Source organism: Euprymna scolopes, chromosome 9 (assembly GCF_053919585.1).
Source record: "Euprymna scolopes isolate OS-2025 chromosome 9, ASM5391958v1, whole genome shotgun sequence".
Classification (NCBI taxonomy): Eukaryota; Metazoa; Mollusca; class Cephalopoda; order Sepiida; family Sepiolidae; genus Euprymna; species Euprymna scolopes.
This window is the reverse complement of record NC_136490.1, coordinates 141,066,117-141,083,399: the sequence shown is the minus strand read 5'-3', so window position 1 is coordinate 141,083,399 and position 17,283 is coordinate 141,066,117. Positions and strand designations below refer to the sequence as shown.

Sequence of the window (17,283 nt, the reverse complement as noted above, 5' to 3'; positions counted from 1 at the left end):
TCCATCCTTGGACGTACCTGGCTCTTATATAAATAGAGAATAGCATCAGCAGTGAGATATCTACTGGATCGATAGAAAGATCCCACCATTTTTCCAGCGGCCTTGGCAACAGATTTGATGTACGTGTTCCATTTAAGATAAGGAGTAATGGTCAAGCCCAGAAGCTTGTCAAAACTTGAGGCCTCCTGAAGACGAGAGCCATTCATTTCAATTGATGCCAGATGGGGATCAGAATGTTGATGATGTAAAGAGAGAAGCTTGGTTTTAGATGCATTAAAAGTAACCAGCCACTCCTTTCCCCATTGTACTACATGCTCAAGATCAGAGGAGAGAGAATTGGAGAGAACTTGGTCGTTTACTGTCTTAGATGTGCTACCATAAATGGTAGTGTCGTCAGCATAAATGTCTACAAATGATGTAAGGATGTGATTTGGAAGATCATTAATGTAGACCAGGAAAAGAGTTATATATTTGTTTTTTTTACCACTTTTTCGAATCTATGTGTAGAGTAACACAATCCCAGAAAATGAAATTTTCATTTGGATTATTTAAACTATTTTCATTAAAGGTGTAATATTCATATTTCAGCTAATGTAACCTCCTCCAAGCAGATGTTTTTCACATTTGAGAACCTGTAAAGAATATCAAACTGAATCACTTTATTTTAAAGTGAAAATTGCTCCAGACAAGGCATGAAAACTGTACATCCCCTAAGATTCAGGATCAAGCAAGTTCCTGTTGAATTTTTCTGAAATACAGTATCAAAATAGTTAAAAAAATATTGTGTTGAAATAAGAGATAAAAAAACTCCCAAATCAAAAATTCAAATACAGAAGAGAGCCAGATGCCAATAGACACAATGACTAAACATTATTGTTGACTATATACTATATAGCTAGTTGCTTTTTTGTTGATATAAGGAGCTTAAAAAATAAAGATTTATTTAAGGTAAAAAAAACTAAGTGTTCAATACATAGATTCCAACTGAGAAAACACTGTTAAATGATAAACATTTTATGGATTTGACATACAAAATCATTAATAACTTTGGCACACTCCTCTCTTGGCATTGACCTGCTTTGTTCGACTGCAATGGCTACCTAACAATTACTTTTTTTACTTTGCATTTGTCTATGTATTTTATGTTTTTAAGTTAAACAAGAATATCCTGTACCAATCTTTATTAGACAACTTCAATAAGTCACGTGCAGCTCTCATAAAACAAATGGATCCATGAAGGATCTTGGCCAGATTAAAAAGTTCCAAAGCTCAAAAAGTTAATCAATGTTTTTAGTTTTATTGCGTTATTCTTAATCATCATCTGTAATATGGATTGAACTTTCAAGCTCCAGAAGATTATCACTTAGAACTAACATGTTGTTGCTCAACTTCCCACACAGGTTGTCCCCTTATAAATCTGACTCCAATCACAGCAGCTTCTTATGCTCCAGTGGCAATAAGCCTTATTTGGGTTAAATAAAAGGGGCTATATAAAAATAAATTAGAATAAAAAAAAAATTAAAATAAAGAAACACCCAAAGGTTGGAGGTTACATAGGCCAAAACTTTAAATAACAACCAGGATTATAATTATAGTCCAAATAATCAGAGCTTAAGTTTAAAATAAAACATTAAGAATTAAAAAAAAAAAAAAAATCCTCAAAGACGATAATGAACCCGAATTAAAATAGAGACAGTAGAAATAGCAGCAGAATGAGAAGCCCATTAAACCAAGAGAGTAAAACATAAGCTGAAAGCCCAAAATGGCTGAACACATTGAATGTGTGTTCAATTCAATGATCAAACCAAGAAAACTCTTTGGTTGGACAATAAATCTGCTTTTATTTCATCCTATAAATTCTTGCATACATAAGGGTTGACAATGTTTAGATTGTTTACAGACACCTCCCAGTTGTACATCCCCTAAAATTCAGGGTCGAGCAAGTTCCTGTTGAATTTTTCTGAAATAAAGTATCAAAATAATAAAAAAAAAAAATTGTGTTGAAAGAAGAGATAAAAAAAACTGCCAAATTAAAAATGTTTGAATACAGAAGAGAGCCAGATCCCATAAGACACAATGACTCTAAACATTATTTCTGACTATATACTATACATCTAGCTGCTTTTTTGTTTACATGATTTGCGTGGATAATGCCTTTAAATGTAAGAATTAGTTCACAAGGCTGGGAATAAACAAAAACATGAGACTCGCACAAGATTTGAATATGTGCCTCAGTATGACACCATGATTGTTTATATGATTTTATTGGAATTCATTATTAAGATGTGTATTATTTATTCATTTTATTTATTGCGGACCATTATCCTCATCTTTTTCTTGGTTGTTTCACAACGTTTCGGCCAAGATTCAGAGTTCCTATCCTGTTGCGGTTACCACCTGACGAAGGCCAGAGGAATAGTTGGCCAAAACGTTGTGAAACAACTAAGAAAAAGATGAGGATAATGGTCCGCTATAAATAAAATCAACCATGATTGTTGTCGAACAGCGACTGGCAATACTGAGTTTTGTTGAGAAATACTTTAAAGCATTATTTTGTGGGTATAGCAAGGGGCAGAGGTTACATGGGCAAATTTTGGATAACAAGGATAATATCAAAAAAAAAAAAATATATTGAAAGGTTGTTTTCAATATACAAACTTTTAATGGTTAACCGAGTCTCAGCATGCTTGTAGTTCATTGGATTGCTCATACAACATGGTGGTGGGGGTAAGAAATGTTTCTGAGGTATAAAAGCAGTGGCTGGCTGAAATTGAATATACTTTAGGAGAGTAGAAAATCAACCTTGGGTGTACGTTCAGTCACCTTGTAACTCCAGCTACTCTTATTTTGGACTCTTATACTAACATTTCATGAGCGATGTTCCTGACAAGGAGAAAGAACTGATGTTTTCTGGGTCAGAATCTATCCATCTTAACAGTTATCATTGGTAACTTTTGGATTTTGAAGCAGTATTTTCTTTTATTTTTACTTGCTTCTTACATCAAATGGCTTCATTCCTTGTCAGGAGCAATTAAAAAATGAAAAACCCACCAAGTTGGTTGCATCATTATAATGAAGTATAATTTTCAACGATAGAAATGTAATTTTTGTGTGTGAATAATTATTGCAACTTGTCTACTCGCAACCAAAAGCAAATGCAGCACAGCAAAAAAAAGAAAAAAGAAAAGAAAAAAGAAAAGAAAAAAAAGAAAAAAAAAGCTGATCCATAGATTGTGACAATACTTTCTCAGATCAACACAGAAATTGCCAACCAACCAACTACACTGACCCATGTTCCTGACTAGGTCGCCTAAACATCAAATTTCTGCAGATTTTCAGATTTTTTTTTTTTTTTTACATAGGGATCTCCACTAATCAAGGCCCAGAGGCCACTCAAGGATAAGGGGTAAAGAGTGCAGATATTTTAAACACAACTCAAGTATAGAACGCTTGACAAGAATCAGTTTGAATGCAAAGTATTTATGGCATTGGACAAAATTCAGTGCTGAATCATCAAAGATATGATCGAGAATGATTTCCACAACACATGGGGTCACATTTATAGAACCAACTCAAAAAAAGGAACCACTTGTTGCAGATGTCACTTTAACCACTTGACTAACAAGTCCAACAATCAGTGATGAGTTTGTGCAAGTAACTCCTCAATTGAGCATTGCGATAAATCTGCATTCAGATTATTCTGACTGCTATTCTAATCTTGCGTCTTATTTTCATGTTTCAGCCAATGTAACTTCCGACCTTCTTCATGTGTATCTTGTCGAACTCCGAAATGTGTATGAAATTTTTAATGGAAGCAGTTATTTAATCCACATGGGTAACATGCTCATTCCATCAGTCATGACCAAGTAGAAGTTTAAGTAATTTGCAATTGTATTTTTAGTACGGCCCACTGAAGATTGAACCTTCAACCTCCAGATAACTGCCACATAAAATTGAATTTTACTTTATTGATTAAAATTCAGTTTGATTAAGTTGGAGGTTGAAGGTTTAATACTCAGTGCAGGTGATACTAATGAATACAATTGCAAATTAGAACTTCTACCTGGTTATGGCAGTCAGAACAAAAGCATGCTAACCCCATTGATTAAAGATTTCCATTCAAAACTGCTTACAAATTCTTGAGTTTAACAGAAAGATTTCAGAGTTTGTAAAGTTAAACCTGAGAAGGTCAGAGGTTACATTAACAGAAATGTTGTGAGAATAACACACAAAATGAGAACAGCAGTCCAAATAATACAAATTATCAATCCTCATCTCATTCAGAAACATAAATGTAAACAATAATCTTGAATTTTATAATAATAAAAAAAAAAACAGATCACTATGCTAAAGTGTTGAGTTCTTGCTACAAATTAAGTCTACACTGACAATTGGGCCAATATACCAAGTGGTTATGGTGACATCCACAAGTGGTTTTCTCTTTGTTTGAATCTGGTACAAGTTTCACCTTTTCTGTTTATTTCCAGCCCTATGAACTAAATTAACCGATGCAAGTCCAGTATTCAATCTAATTAAAAAGCAAAAATAAAGAAAAGACTTTATGATGTACATACTCATTGCAGAATGAAAATGTCATATTCCAAAAACCACTTAAATTAAGAAAGTATTTTTTTTAACTAAGAAAATCAAATTTTATGAGGAAGTAGGAACTGTCTGGATCCACCATATTAATTAAATAAAAAGAGACAACTCAATTCGAACTACCGAAATAAAAATCAGCCTTGTAATGATTACAACTAATTATCAAAAATTATAATAAATGATTTTCTACATAAAAAATAACTATTTGACAATTTATGTAATTTTTGAAATATGACATTTTTGTTCTGTGATGGGTACATACACTATAAAGATACCCCCCCCCCCCAATTAGGTTGACTTGCAACAATTAACCAAAGAATTAAAAAAAAAAAAAAAAAACAGCAAGAACATAATATAATGGTTATTCATTTTCTTAAAGAGTACTGTTCGAAATTAGTCTTTTACTTCTTCAGAAAAATGCAAGAGAAAGTACAAGTTTACACTATTATCAACTGCTAAAAACTAACACAAAGTGCAAATGAAATTATTTAAATAAAAGCATTGTAGTAGTAGAAGTAGAAGAAACAAGAAAAACTGAAAATAATAAATAAATGCCAAACTATTTTAAATATTATAATTTCATTGTTAAGTTTTGTTATACAACAGAGCTAATTGTTTTATGGGCCCCAAACGAGGAGATAGGGAGGATTATGTTGTGTATTAACCCCTTCCTCCTCTTGGTGATGAAGTTCCGCATGCTTTTACAATCAAAAAGAGTTTAGGTTGAATTACTAGAAGAAACAGCAGTGAGTAATGATTAACTCACTGTAATGTAGGATGTAGCCGAATCAAAGATTATGGATTGGTTACGTTTTGTCACTATAAAGTAAAATTACCTCGATGATAGATCAGTAGATACGCCTCTTTTTTATATTAGTACGATGCACAGAAAATGATTATTTTCATTCTCTCAAGTCAGCGTTTCTTTTTTTAACATTTGTTGTCTTTGAGAAAAAAAAAAAAATTTTTTTTAAAGAAACTTTTGATGGAAATCATTCCAGACAAGGTGTGAAACCACTTAATGTAAGGAACAAACAAGAATGAAATAAGGTTATCGCAAAAACAGGAGATGCATGTTGATCTTAGACTTGAAAAAAATAAGGTTTTATAGTGTAAGAAAACAGCTAGCACAAGAGTTTCATAAGTTTGCTGATTTCTTGACCAGCACCTGCACGAAAAGCAATGCAGACTCACAGATAAAAGCCAACATGAATATGGGAACCTATTCCAATCTATGAGTCACATTCAGCGGTCACAAACATTGACCATGGTGAAGAATATTTAATTGACATGGGCAACAATACTTTCCACCATTTTGCCATCATAGATTTGAAGGTCAGAGACTGCTTCTCTACAGACTACTACAGGGTAATCTTTAAATTCAATGGCCATAAACCATCCTCATAAATAATCAAGTTTTGTTCATTCATCATTTTCAATTCTCTCAAAATATTCTTAATCATTCAATTGAAAATCCATTCACCTTATTAACTCTTATCTTCAAATGGCTTTTAACCTTGATATATGGTAGTTCAGTTGTGTAAGAAAAGTTTTAAAAAGACCAAAAGAAGTCTTAAAGGCATGCAATTTCTTAAAAAGAAATATGTTTAAAAAAATTTAAAGTTTCTTTTTCAAAATATAAGACAAAATAATCTGAAAGAGTCCAGATAGTAAATTCCTTGTCCCTTCAAGATTTTCACTTCAGTCGTTGTTGAATTCAACAAATCTTGTTAACTGTCAAGTACAGCTCTATTGTGTTTAAGCGAAACCCAGGAATACAAAAGAATTTTTTTTTTTTCAGAAATGACATCACTGTTTATGGAGACAAGACAAGAGCTAAGATGACCTGTCAACAGGCAAACTTGTAATGAAAAGTTGATCAACTTTAAAGATTAACAAGATATTTCTTAATTTATATTGGTTGAAGAGTTTCGCATTAAATTCCATATAATTTAACAGTTTAACATATTTACAGAATTTAATACACTGATAAAAAGAGGTGAGATGAGGGGAGAAAAGACAAGAAGGCTGGGGAAGTATGAGGGGAGAAGGGTTAAGAGGAACGAGGAGGCGCTGGAGGAATCAGAGGGTGCATAATAGCAATAAGAGGAGGAGGAGAGATGGATTAGAGGAGGAGGAGGAGAGATGGATTAGAGGAGGAGGAGGAGAGATGGATTGGAGGAGGAGGAGGAGGAGGAGAGATGGATTAGAGGAGGAGGAGGAGGAGGAGAGATGAATTAGAGGAGGAGAGATGAATTAGAGGAGGAGAGATGGATTAGAGGAGGAGAGATGGATTAGAGGAGGAGAGATGGATTAGAGGAGGAGAGATGGATTAGAGGAGGAGAGATGGATTAGAGGAGGAGAGATGGATTAGAGGAGTAGGAGGAGGAGAGGGAGAGATGGGTAAGAGGAGGAGGAGGAGGAGAGGGAGAGATGGGTAAGAGGAGGAGGAAGAAGAAGAGAGATGTATAAGAGAAGGAGAGATGGATAAGAGGAGGAGAGATGGATAAGAGGAGGAGAGATGGATAAAAGGAGGAGGAGAAGGAGGAGGAAGAGAGATGGATAGGAGAAGGAGGAGGAGGATCAGGCCAGAAAGCAGGAAGTGAGAATCGTGTGATCTTGTAAACTATATCAAAATATGTTTAAGCAACTTCTGGATGCTGAATTCAAATGTATTGACAGGCTGATGAGATTTTCTTAAAGTAATCATCTAGTTTGTTTTTTTTTCCTCTATAAAATGACCTTTTATAAATAGTGTATGACCAATAAATTGCATTATGAATAAATGCATTAGAGTAAAAACTGTATATGTGAAAGATACAAAATAAACAAAACTGGAAATTTGAATTTACACAAAAATTAATATTAAAAAATATATATAACTTAAAAGAAAAGACTATTCAAAAATAAAAATGAATGTCATTTCCTCAGAGCAATGTTAATTTTTAAAACCAGTGTTCTTTAATTTCTGATGATTAATAGATAAAAACTAAGATCAGTTAATGTCAAGCAATAAAATTGTAAGTAAACCATTTCATGGCAATTTATGAAACGTTTTTGTCAGAAAAAAAAAATATGCATCACTTATTCAAAAAAAAATATATAAGGATAAACATCATTTTAAAAATATTGTTTTGCTGTTTAGTAATGTTTAAAAACTATTTATGAAAAATTTTTTTAATTTTTTTTTTAAACTTTATAGGAGTATGGTTTAATATATTTTTTTTTCTTAAACAGGCAATGAGAATTTTCAAAGGACTTTGTCATTTACGAAATGCAAAATCCTATAGATTTATCCATTATTTCAAAACATATATGAACATATATGAAAGTCTTGAATTTTTCTTTTAAATGTGTCTCAGTTGTTCAACTGTTTCTTCCTTATAAAATCTATAAGTAGCACTAAATAAGGCATTCCAGGTGAAGGTGAAACAAAAATATGCCTTGATTTTCATTGATGATTATGAAAGCATTCATTCAAGATGATAATTCCATGAGTAAAAGAGAGTTTGAGGGACAAGGAGATAAGTTCCCCATGCAGAACAGAATATAAACAAAGAAACAGGAATTATAGAAAGAGGAAAAGGCGGTGCTGTGCGACAGATAGAAAAGTGCCCCTTTTTTTTATTTTTTTTAAAGAGGTTATCACTGTGTTAGGTTTAAACAAGTATTTCAGAACCCAATATATTACTTTCATGCATCTAATAAAAACTGAAAAATTTTTTAAAGGTGGCTTATAACAATATAAAAATCAAATCAATTGTGTACCAGTCAGTCAGTGATTTATACCTAAAGGCTTATTTTTGTTTTGTTTTTTTGTAGTAATTCAATATTTATTTGTTTTGCAGAAAATAAAATTGATTAAAATATTTGATGCAAGTCTACAGTTCAACCTAAACAAACAAAAATAATCAGTGTTTGTGTAGGTTGGTAATCTTTTAAACCAATACATTTCAGGTGAAAACATTACACACTTATGCATCATGGCAAAATTGGTATAAATTTAAAAAATCATGAAAAATGATCTGGTAGAAAAATCAAAGTAAAAATAGAATTATCGAATTTTATTGTATGTTTTAATGTGGAAGAGTTGTGTGACCAATTCAGTATGACAAACCGATTTATATCCCTTGACTTAAATTAATAGTCTGCTATCTTTAAACAAAATTTTAGAACGTAATTATGGACGATATTTTTGTTAAAAATACATCTAACACATTACCTACTAGATCATTTTCGGTAATTTTTGGAATTTATACCAATTTCAGCATTACACGTGAATCCGTAATATTTTCACCAATCTACACAAACACCAAAAATGATGTATGTATCTATCATGGAACAAGGATGGCATATTAAAAAAAAAAATCAAGTAAATCGATCAAGTAGTTTTATTTTTAACTAAGAAAATCAAAGTTTATAGCTTAGCAACATTCAAATTTTATAGCTTAGCAACACGAGTTTCCACATTGCTATCTTGGGGAGGAAAAACATGTGAGATCAGCCTTGAAATGCCAACCACTTTACATTAATCACTTAAAATCGTCTAAAAACGATCTTTATAAAAAAGACTACTTGATTAATTTATGCATTTTTTTTTTTTTTGGCATATGACATTTTTTTTCCGTAATGGGCATGTACATTATAGATATTTCTGTAATTTTTGCCTTTATTATTCGAAATTTGGATTGCACCTAATTTTTCCTTCAGTTAATAAGGAAATAAAATCTAAATGTTTTTTACAACAGAAACAAAAGGCAGGAAGGATTGCTGATTTCTTTAAACAAGGCCATTTGTCTCCATCTAAAATGATGCCTGTAGTGCTATTATATGTAGCAGAGGGAAGCGACATTCACACATGATCAACTGTTAACAAGAAACAGTGGAAGACCATCGAGTTAAGGAAGCAAATTATACAAATTTCCAGACTGAGCATAGAAACCTGCAATGTTTTTGCTTTCAGTCAGTAGATATTGCAATCAAACAAAAAACACTTCATTTTAGTTTAGTTTGCCGATTCAACAATAGTCAAAACTTTCTCTTTGGGTCGGTATATTGTTGGCATTCATCCACTTGTGCTAGTATTTCCTGTGTGGGCACATTCAGTACATTTGAACAAAGAGGTTCCAATTTAAAAATGTTAACCCAATATTCATCCAGTTTACTTCCAAAAAAATGTACAACTAGGATTAGAAGTATATATATATATATATATATATATATTATGCCTTAATTGGAATTCATTTTTTGAGATGAGCATTATATATATTAATTTATTTTTATTTCAGACTACTAGTCTCATCTTTATTAGTTGCTGACGAAAATATATTAATTTATAGTTAAATATTTAGAGATTTATAAAGAATCACAATCCATGATTGTATTGGAATTAGGAAAATTATTGGAATCGTCCCATCACTGGTGTCTATATATACAAATAGATTCAGTAAGATATAATAGAAGGAAATATAACATGTTCGATAGTTTTATCTTAAAATCACAAATAGTTTATAATAACTTTTTATATCTGAAAAATGAGCTGATATATTAACATTGGTTATACTTTAAGAGCATATAAAATATGCATTAAATCTTAAGTATTAAATATTATGTTAGGGTTTAAGGTGGCTAATAATAATGTAGAATATCGGGTCACTAAAACGAAAGTTGCATTTAAATTAGAAATCTTTGTATACCTTTTTATTTTTCAAAATCTTTCACATATAAATCAGTAAATTTGGATTTACTCTTAAATATAAGCAGGATGGTATAATGCTTTTAATAATTCCAACAGATGCCTCTCTTTTTCAAAAAAAAAAAAAAACTAAAAGTATGCCATAAAAACAGAAGAGTGAATCTGATTTATGAAAATGATTTTTGAAAAATAAATACATACACAAAGATTTGTAATTCAAATGAGGCCTTAGTTATCTGTATTTTGTTCATACATCACTTCACTATTTTGATAACAGCCTTCTTAAACATTTACATATTTTTTTTACCAGCAATGCTTCAAGCAAACTACCTCTCACTATATATTAACATTAATAAACCATTTAGGATTCTGTAAAAAGCTGTCAGTTTTCTCCAAGAAAAACAGGTAAACAAAATAATCAAGATAAGGTAAAAAAAAAAAAAAAAAATCCATTAATAGAAATATTTCATTAATTTATTACATGAAATAATATACTAAAGAACTAAAAAAATGTTTTCTTATTCATGGTACAATAAATTAAATTCAATAAAATGTTCATTTGAGCCACATTCATAGTAAAACAAAAATAATTCTTAGCTATTTTAATGATATTTTTTTCAAAAGAATAAAAATTTTATCAACTACAGTTAAAGTGTACTTTGTGTACAAGTGAAACCATTATGGCATAACAAAGAACCAAACTATGCGTGTCACAAGAAAATGTGTGTAGTTCTATGTATAAAAAGTGCAACTTATATACAGATAAGTATCAAATTAAATTCACCATGACTGAAGCTAGCACAAACTGAATGTAAGAAGACCATCAAAGAGAAAGAGAAATTGTAAGAAAGGGAGATCGCATTGTTGCAGAATAAACAATATAAGTTTACAATAAAGACAAAAGATAACTCAAATGAAGGGAAAAATTATGTTACAATATTTAGATATATAATAATAAAGGAAAACAAAAATGACAACATAAATACAAAAAAAAAACCCAAAAAACAAATATGTACATACGGTGGTTGGACAACATAATTGGTACAGTAGAAATTTGAACCCAATAATACAAGCACGAATATTGATACAAACTTTTTATTATAGTATTTGATATCCATTTAAAAAAAAATTTTTCTTCTTGTTTACATTAATAATTTTTTGGGGGGGGATTTGGATTTTGAGTGAAAATTTGGAAGTTGAATTTAAAAGAATTGCTGATACTCATATAGCAGGAGTTTCAATTAGCAAAACAATTAGACTGTTTGGTTTTTCAATGGCTACCGTATAAAAAAAATCAGGACAGAAATCAAGAAGCCGGGAAAACCTCCAGACTTCTAAACTTATTAGCACAGACTGAACAGCATTAAAAACATATTATCTGAAAGAAATCATCACAATATTGGTATTAAAGTAATTTTGTCAGGTTGAATCAACCATCTGAATAGTCCACTTTTGGCCAAAACTGTTTGGAATTAGCTCAATAAAGCCAGATACAATGGAAGAGTTGCAATAAACTTTCCTCGAATTTAATCAATATTCCAATTATTTTGTCCAAACCATTATATATATATATATATATATATATATATATATATATATATATGCGCACAATAGTAAAAACATTAATGTAAGAGTAAGTTATATCTTTACAATAATAAGTAAAGTACCAATATTTAAAGCAAACTGTTGGAGACGCCCCTCCATGGGATTAATGAACTATCTCATGACGTCACTTCCTCTGGTAACGTCACTTCCGGTATTGAGTACCAGTGCCCGGCAGTCAGAGATTGGCATGCGACCAAGCAGGTCGGGTGCACACGCTCCACCATTGAGGAATGGTATTGTTCAACTCGCTTTGCTTGTAATCTATGTGAATACATGTTCGTTTCCTAAAAATCCTGTGTTCTTTTCGTTTATTACCATTTGACCCCATGCAAACATTTTGTAATTGCTCACAAAATAAGATTTTATATAGAATAAAATTTATATTAATAAACAATTAAAATGAGTTATTTTTCCTGAAATTAATAATTTATAATTATGAAGTTCTACTTTGAAAAATAGAGAGTCTTTGTGTGCAAAGGTTGCTCTCTTGATTTGGCTCTGTTCTGATTTTGAGAATCTAAATGTCGTCATACATGTTATTGTGTTCGTCACTATGATTACTTTTGGTAATTTGCTTATTTACATGAAAGCACAAACTTACACTTACCTGTGGGGAAAAAGAATAAAAAACAACAAAAAAAGATTATATGTTCCCAACCCTTATAATTGGTGATCCAGTTTAAATAAAAGCAGTTTAAGCCTTGCAATATATTGGAACTCTATTCAATGATAGTGGCATTTTTTAAAGCTAAAATGTAAGTTACTAAGAAATATATTTTTGAATAGAATAAATGATTTAGCATACAAAAGAATTCATTGTCAATCACTTCAAAAAAAATTTTTTTTTAAAAAGGCTTAAAAAATTGTCATAAGATTTAGAAATATAACAGCAGCAAGTGTTTTCGAAATTATATCTTAGTATTTGAAGAGAAATTAAAGCAATATTTTAACTATAAAAAAAGAAGCTTTAAGCTTAAAATGTGCAGCAGCTCCAAGTTGTTGAAATTACAGTCAATTATTTATACAAAAAGGACATTCCAATAAAATTTAACTTAAAAAATATCTTGAAAAATTCTTATTTCAAATTAACATTGCAATTATATTTTCAAAGTAATATATTGTCATATTATTGCTATATACAGGGTGAGTCACGAGAAACCGATGTTTTTAGAATGCCCCTTGCTTTCCTTGAGTAAGGGATAGAGAGTAAGGAAGGTAGTCTTTAAACCTGTTTAAGATGCCATTTAGTTTGTTTCTATTTGTTTATCTTTTACGTTAAATTTTGTTTTAGTTATGGATTTTGCATTGCTTTTCTTTTCAGTTCATTGCCCTCATACTAGTGTGGATTCGTGAACATCCATTTCTCGTGATTCACTCTGTACATTTAGAACATCTTTTAAAAAATTTAATTGATTATTGGAATATACCTACAAACTTTCATTTTTTTCTTCACAGTATTTCTAGATCAGTACATTAGATCGGATAAAATTGCATCTATTTCAACAAAGTTCCACGTTGAAGAAATGTTTTCAATGTAAAGCATATATTTGATTTTTTCTTCCCTTCCTTCCAGAATCCAAACAATATTATCTCTTAAGAAACTAAGTTACCTGTAAGAATAATAATTTCTGTATGACTATATCGATGGGTTAATCTTTGTAAATGCTGAATAGTAAACTTTAAAAAAAGAATTCTAAGTCTAAGTGATCTACTCTGTTTAATTTTTTAGCAATTTTCATTTTTGATGTACATGTTTTTCATCATAGATACGTACATCATACAGATATTTTTCTTTTTTTTTTGTTTTTCACGGGATGGAGAGGATTTTGAACAAACACCATAAAATAATAGCAGAATGTCATGAATTTCTTATATTCTGCATATCAAGATAAAACTCAACGATAAATTTGTCATTTGAATGATAAACTTCAAACTTGATTAATTTTGGAAAAATTTTTAATTCAAAATGAAATCAAAGTTTATCAATTTTTCATTTTTAAGCAAAGCAATTCTATGGGCATTTTTTTTTTTTATTGAAATACTTACAAATACCGTAAGTAACATGTTTAGAGGTTGCTGTTGACAGAAAACAAAAATAAAATACTGAAAAATTCAGAACCACATTAAAAAAAAAAAAAAAAGATTGATTCATTTCCAGAATTCTCCCTATAATTAATTCACAAAAATAAAGATAAATCTGTATTTATTATGTACATACCAGTGACAAAACGAAAATATATTCTAAAAATTGACATAAATTGATGAAGTTATTTTATTCTTGTAAAGAAAGTAATTTTGAAGTGATTCATGGGAGTTTGTAAGCATTACAACATAAATCTTGCAAGTTTGAATTATTGAGTTATTTCCCACCTTTTTTTTATTCTTTTAAGATTTTTTTTCAAAGTGGTGGATGAGACTACCACTCTTCTATTACTAATCGAATTCGATTTTCTTATTTAAAAGTAAAACATGATCAATTTGCATGATGTTTGGAATATATTTTTTCTCATCATAGGTACGTACATCATACACATTTTTATTTTTTAATATAGGGAGAATTGTGAACAAAAACCAAAAAATCTATTATACTTTCCTGAATAATGAAATTAAATATGTGGATCACCAAATCCCAATAAACTGAAACTAATTGTAGCAAGCTTCTTATGATTATTGACTACAAATAACAAGCAGGTTCATTATATAAACGTACAGAGTTTAGATCTACTATTTCAGAACTGTACGAACGTGCACCATCAGATTAGAAAAAAATAACAATTCTGAAACCGAAAGAGTTTGTTTAGAATTTATGGGAAAAAATGATGAAAATATGATCACATTTGACTATGAAAACTTAAAATGATCAATTTACAAATATTAGGAAACCAGAAATATTACTTGAAATTTTCTTGGAGGATAGAATCTAGATTATATATAAAAAAAAGTATACCTGGTCGTGGGCTGGGAGCAGCTTTGGAAGTGACCGACCGACGAGTTCCACCACGACTAAAAGGAAAAAATATTAAAAAGAAATATTTTTTTATCGAATCAACCAAGTATCATGGACAGTGTGTAAAGTTGTCATCCCACTCACGGTGGCAACTGAAAGGAATGAGTTTAGCCTGACACCATATATGATGTCACTCACAAATAAAACATATTTCAAACCTGATTTTGTTATCAGAATAACATTTTTCATTTTTCTATTAAAAAAGTTAATTTTTTTTTTACTTACAACAGATTTCAGTAGCAAAGTTTCTTTTATACATATTTGAAAAATGAAGAAAAAAAACAAGGATAGTACTTATTCACTTGCCTCATCATAAGGGTAGAGTTAGACACAAGGTCTTTTTTTTTTTTTTTTTTTTTTTTTTTTTTTTTTTAAATGTGTGGAAAAATCCAGTCTGGATTGAAACAAAAATTAAAACTGCTTTAGTCTAGAATGATTTCTCCTTCATTAACTGAAGATAAAACAAAGTATCAGAACAAATACAACACTTTGAAATATTTATTTGAAAAAAGTATTAAAAATATTTACATTTTAACATTTGAACAAATTAGGCACAAGGCCATTCAAAAGTGTGGGGAGAGAAATGAGTTTCATTAGTCATCTTTTGTCACCATGACTAGAAAATGTCTATTGTACTCTTAACTAAAATTATCAGTTACAATAATACCACATTTACTCTAGGTACCATCCTACTTAAAATTTCCCAAATTGTTAAAAAAATTTGATACTTGTACAGTTTAATCAAGACATTAAAAAATGTAAATATCGAAAAAAAAGGTTATATTGCACATATCCGTTATGGAACGAAGTTCTCCGAAAAAAGATTTCACTTAATTTCATCAAGTAGTTTTTCTTTTACAGCGAAAAAACAATTTGTTATGATACCCAACAAAAGGTTCGATTTTTAGGAAGAAAAGCTAGTAATAAAGATAGGGAGGGAGTGTCGGCGCTTTAACTGGATTTATCTCCCCGTGGCGTGTCAACAAATTCAAAATGGCTGACTTCAACGCGCTCTCATAAGAACGTGTTTTTCAGCTGTAAAAAAAACAAAAAAAAAACTACTTTATCAAAATAAATGAAATTTTTTTCGGAGATCTTCAGTCCAAAACGGATATGTACAATATAACCTTTTTTTTTTTTTTTTTTTTTATAAATATTTTCATTTTTTTAATGTCTTGCTTAAACTGTACAAGTACCAAAAATTTTATTGAAAATAAATGTCTATATTCAATCATTTCAGATAAAACACTTTGATCTTAACAAAAGGCCAGGATTTGCATGTCATCTTTCATATGTTTGCACAAACAGGGCTTTCTTATGACATATGCCATGTAAGAATGAGCCAATTATCATCTCTCTAACCATTTTCAGTTAACACTGTAGTCATTTTCAAGGAATTTGGGTTTTTTTCTTAATCATGCAAAGTTAATTTGTGTGATATTTGGGTTTTGATTGTTTGTATTGAAAGAAGTATCGGCTGATTCCATTTTTCTGTTTTGTTGCAGATGGTCATTGTAAGCATTTCAAAATTATAGTCCTATATTCCGTAAAGGTGTTTTAATAGCCGATCAAAATGTGTGGACAGTAAAAATGGAATCGTAAAGGAGCAGTCATATTTACCTAGGTTGTTGTAATAGATGAAAGATAGCATGATGGAATGCAAGCCTGAAACAATGACATGTTTCTAATGAAGCAGATTTCCTTGAGAGCGATAGTAGATATTTTCATTCTGGAAGATTATAAAAATATAGGCCCCTCCCATAGGAGAGGAGACTATTTTTAATTTATTTTTATTTCTAGTCAGAAAAGTACATCATTTGTGTGTCCAGCAATTAGTTAACAGGTAAGACCAAGTATTGTGGCATACTACGGTTCTTTCACATTTACTTTACTTCACTTTATTGAAGCTTCTGCCTCACCCATTAAATTCACCAGGACTTTCTCCTATTGACTTTTTTATCCTTTTTATTTTCTCCACAAGAATCACTGATATAGAATAAGGTCAATTGTTTCATGTGGATAAATAACTTCCCTATTTTTATAACTTTACAAAGTTATAAAAATATAGCACCTCTTCCTCTCAAAGGAGGAGGAACTGGAACATTTATTTGTCTTCCAATGTTTGTGTTTTGATATTCAACTCCAAAACATGATCAGAATCTTGTAACTGTATTGGCAAATATTGTTACAGATAAACTGTTTTTTTTTTAAATTTTAATGATTAAATCACCTTTACATTGCCTTTGATTGACAAGGTTGAAAATATTCTTCGAATAAAATTATAAAATTAATAGGATGTTATATTTAAAATGTTCTTGAGATGGTTAAGAGATTAAAAAAAAAAAAAAAAAAAAAAACTATTAAGCAAATTTTT

The 17,283-nt window shown here is 30.3% G+C and overlaps 1 protein-coding gene across 46 annotated transcripts in view; it reads right to left on the bottom strand.

Moving 5' to 3' along the window:
- The window catches only part of LOC145284881 (CLIP-associating protein 1-B-like), a 450,911-nt gene that overhangs the window by 138,184 nt on the left and 295,444 nt on the right, over positions 1-17,283 (bottom strand). For 40 of the 46 annotated variants that reach the window (XM_080133916.1, XM_080133935.1, XM_080133952.1 and 37 more), the window contains exon 18: positions 14,850-14,905. In XM_080133916.1, the coding sequence (XP_079990042.1) occupies positions 14,850-14,905 (56 nt within the window). Of the gene's footprint in view, positions 1-13,948; positions 13,979-14,849; positions 14,906-17,283 lie in introns of all 46 variants that reach the window. The other 6 variants (XM_080133909.1, XM_080133914.1, XM_080133920.1 and 3 more) reach the window with 1 other exon arrangement.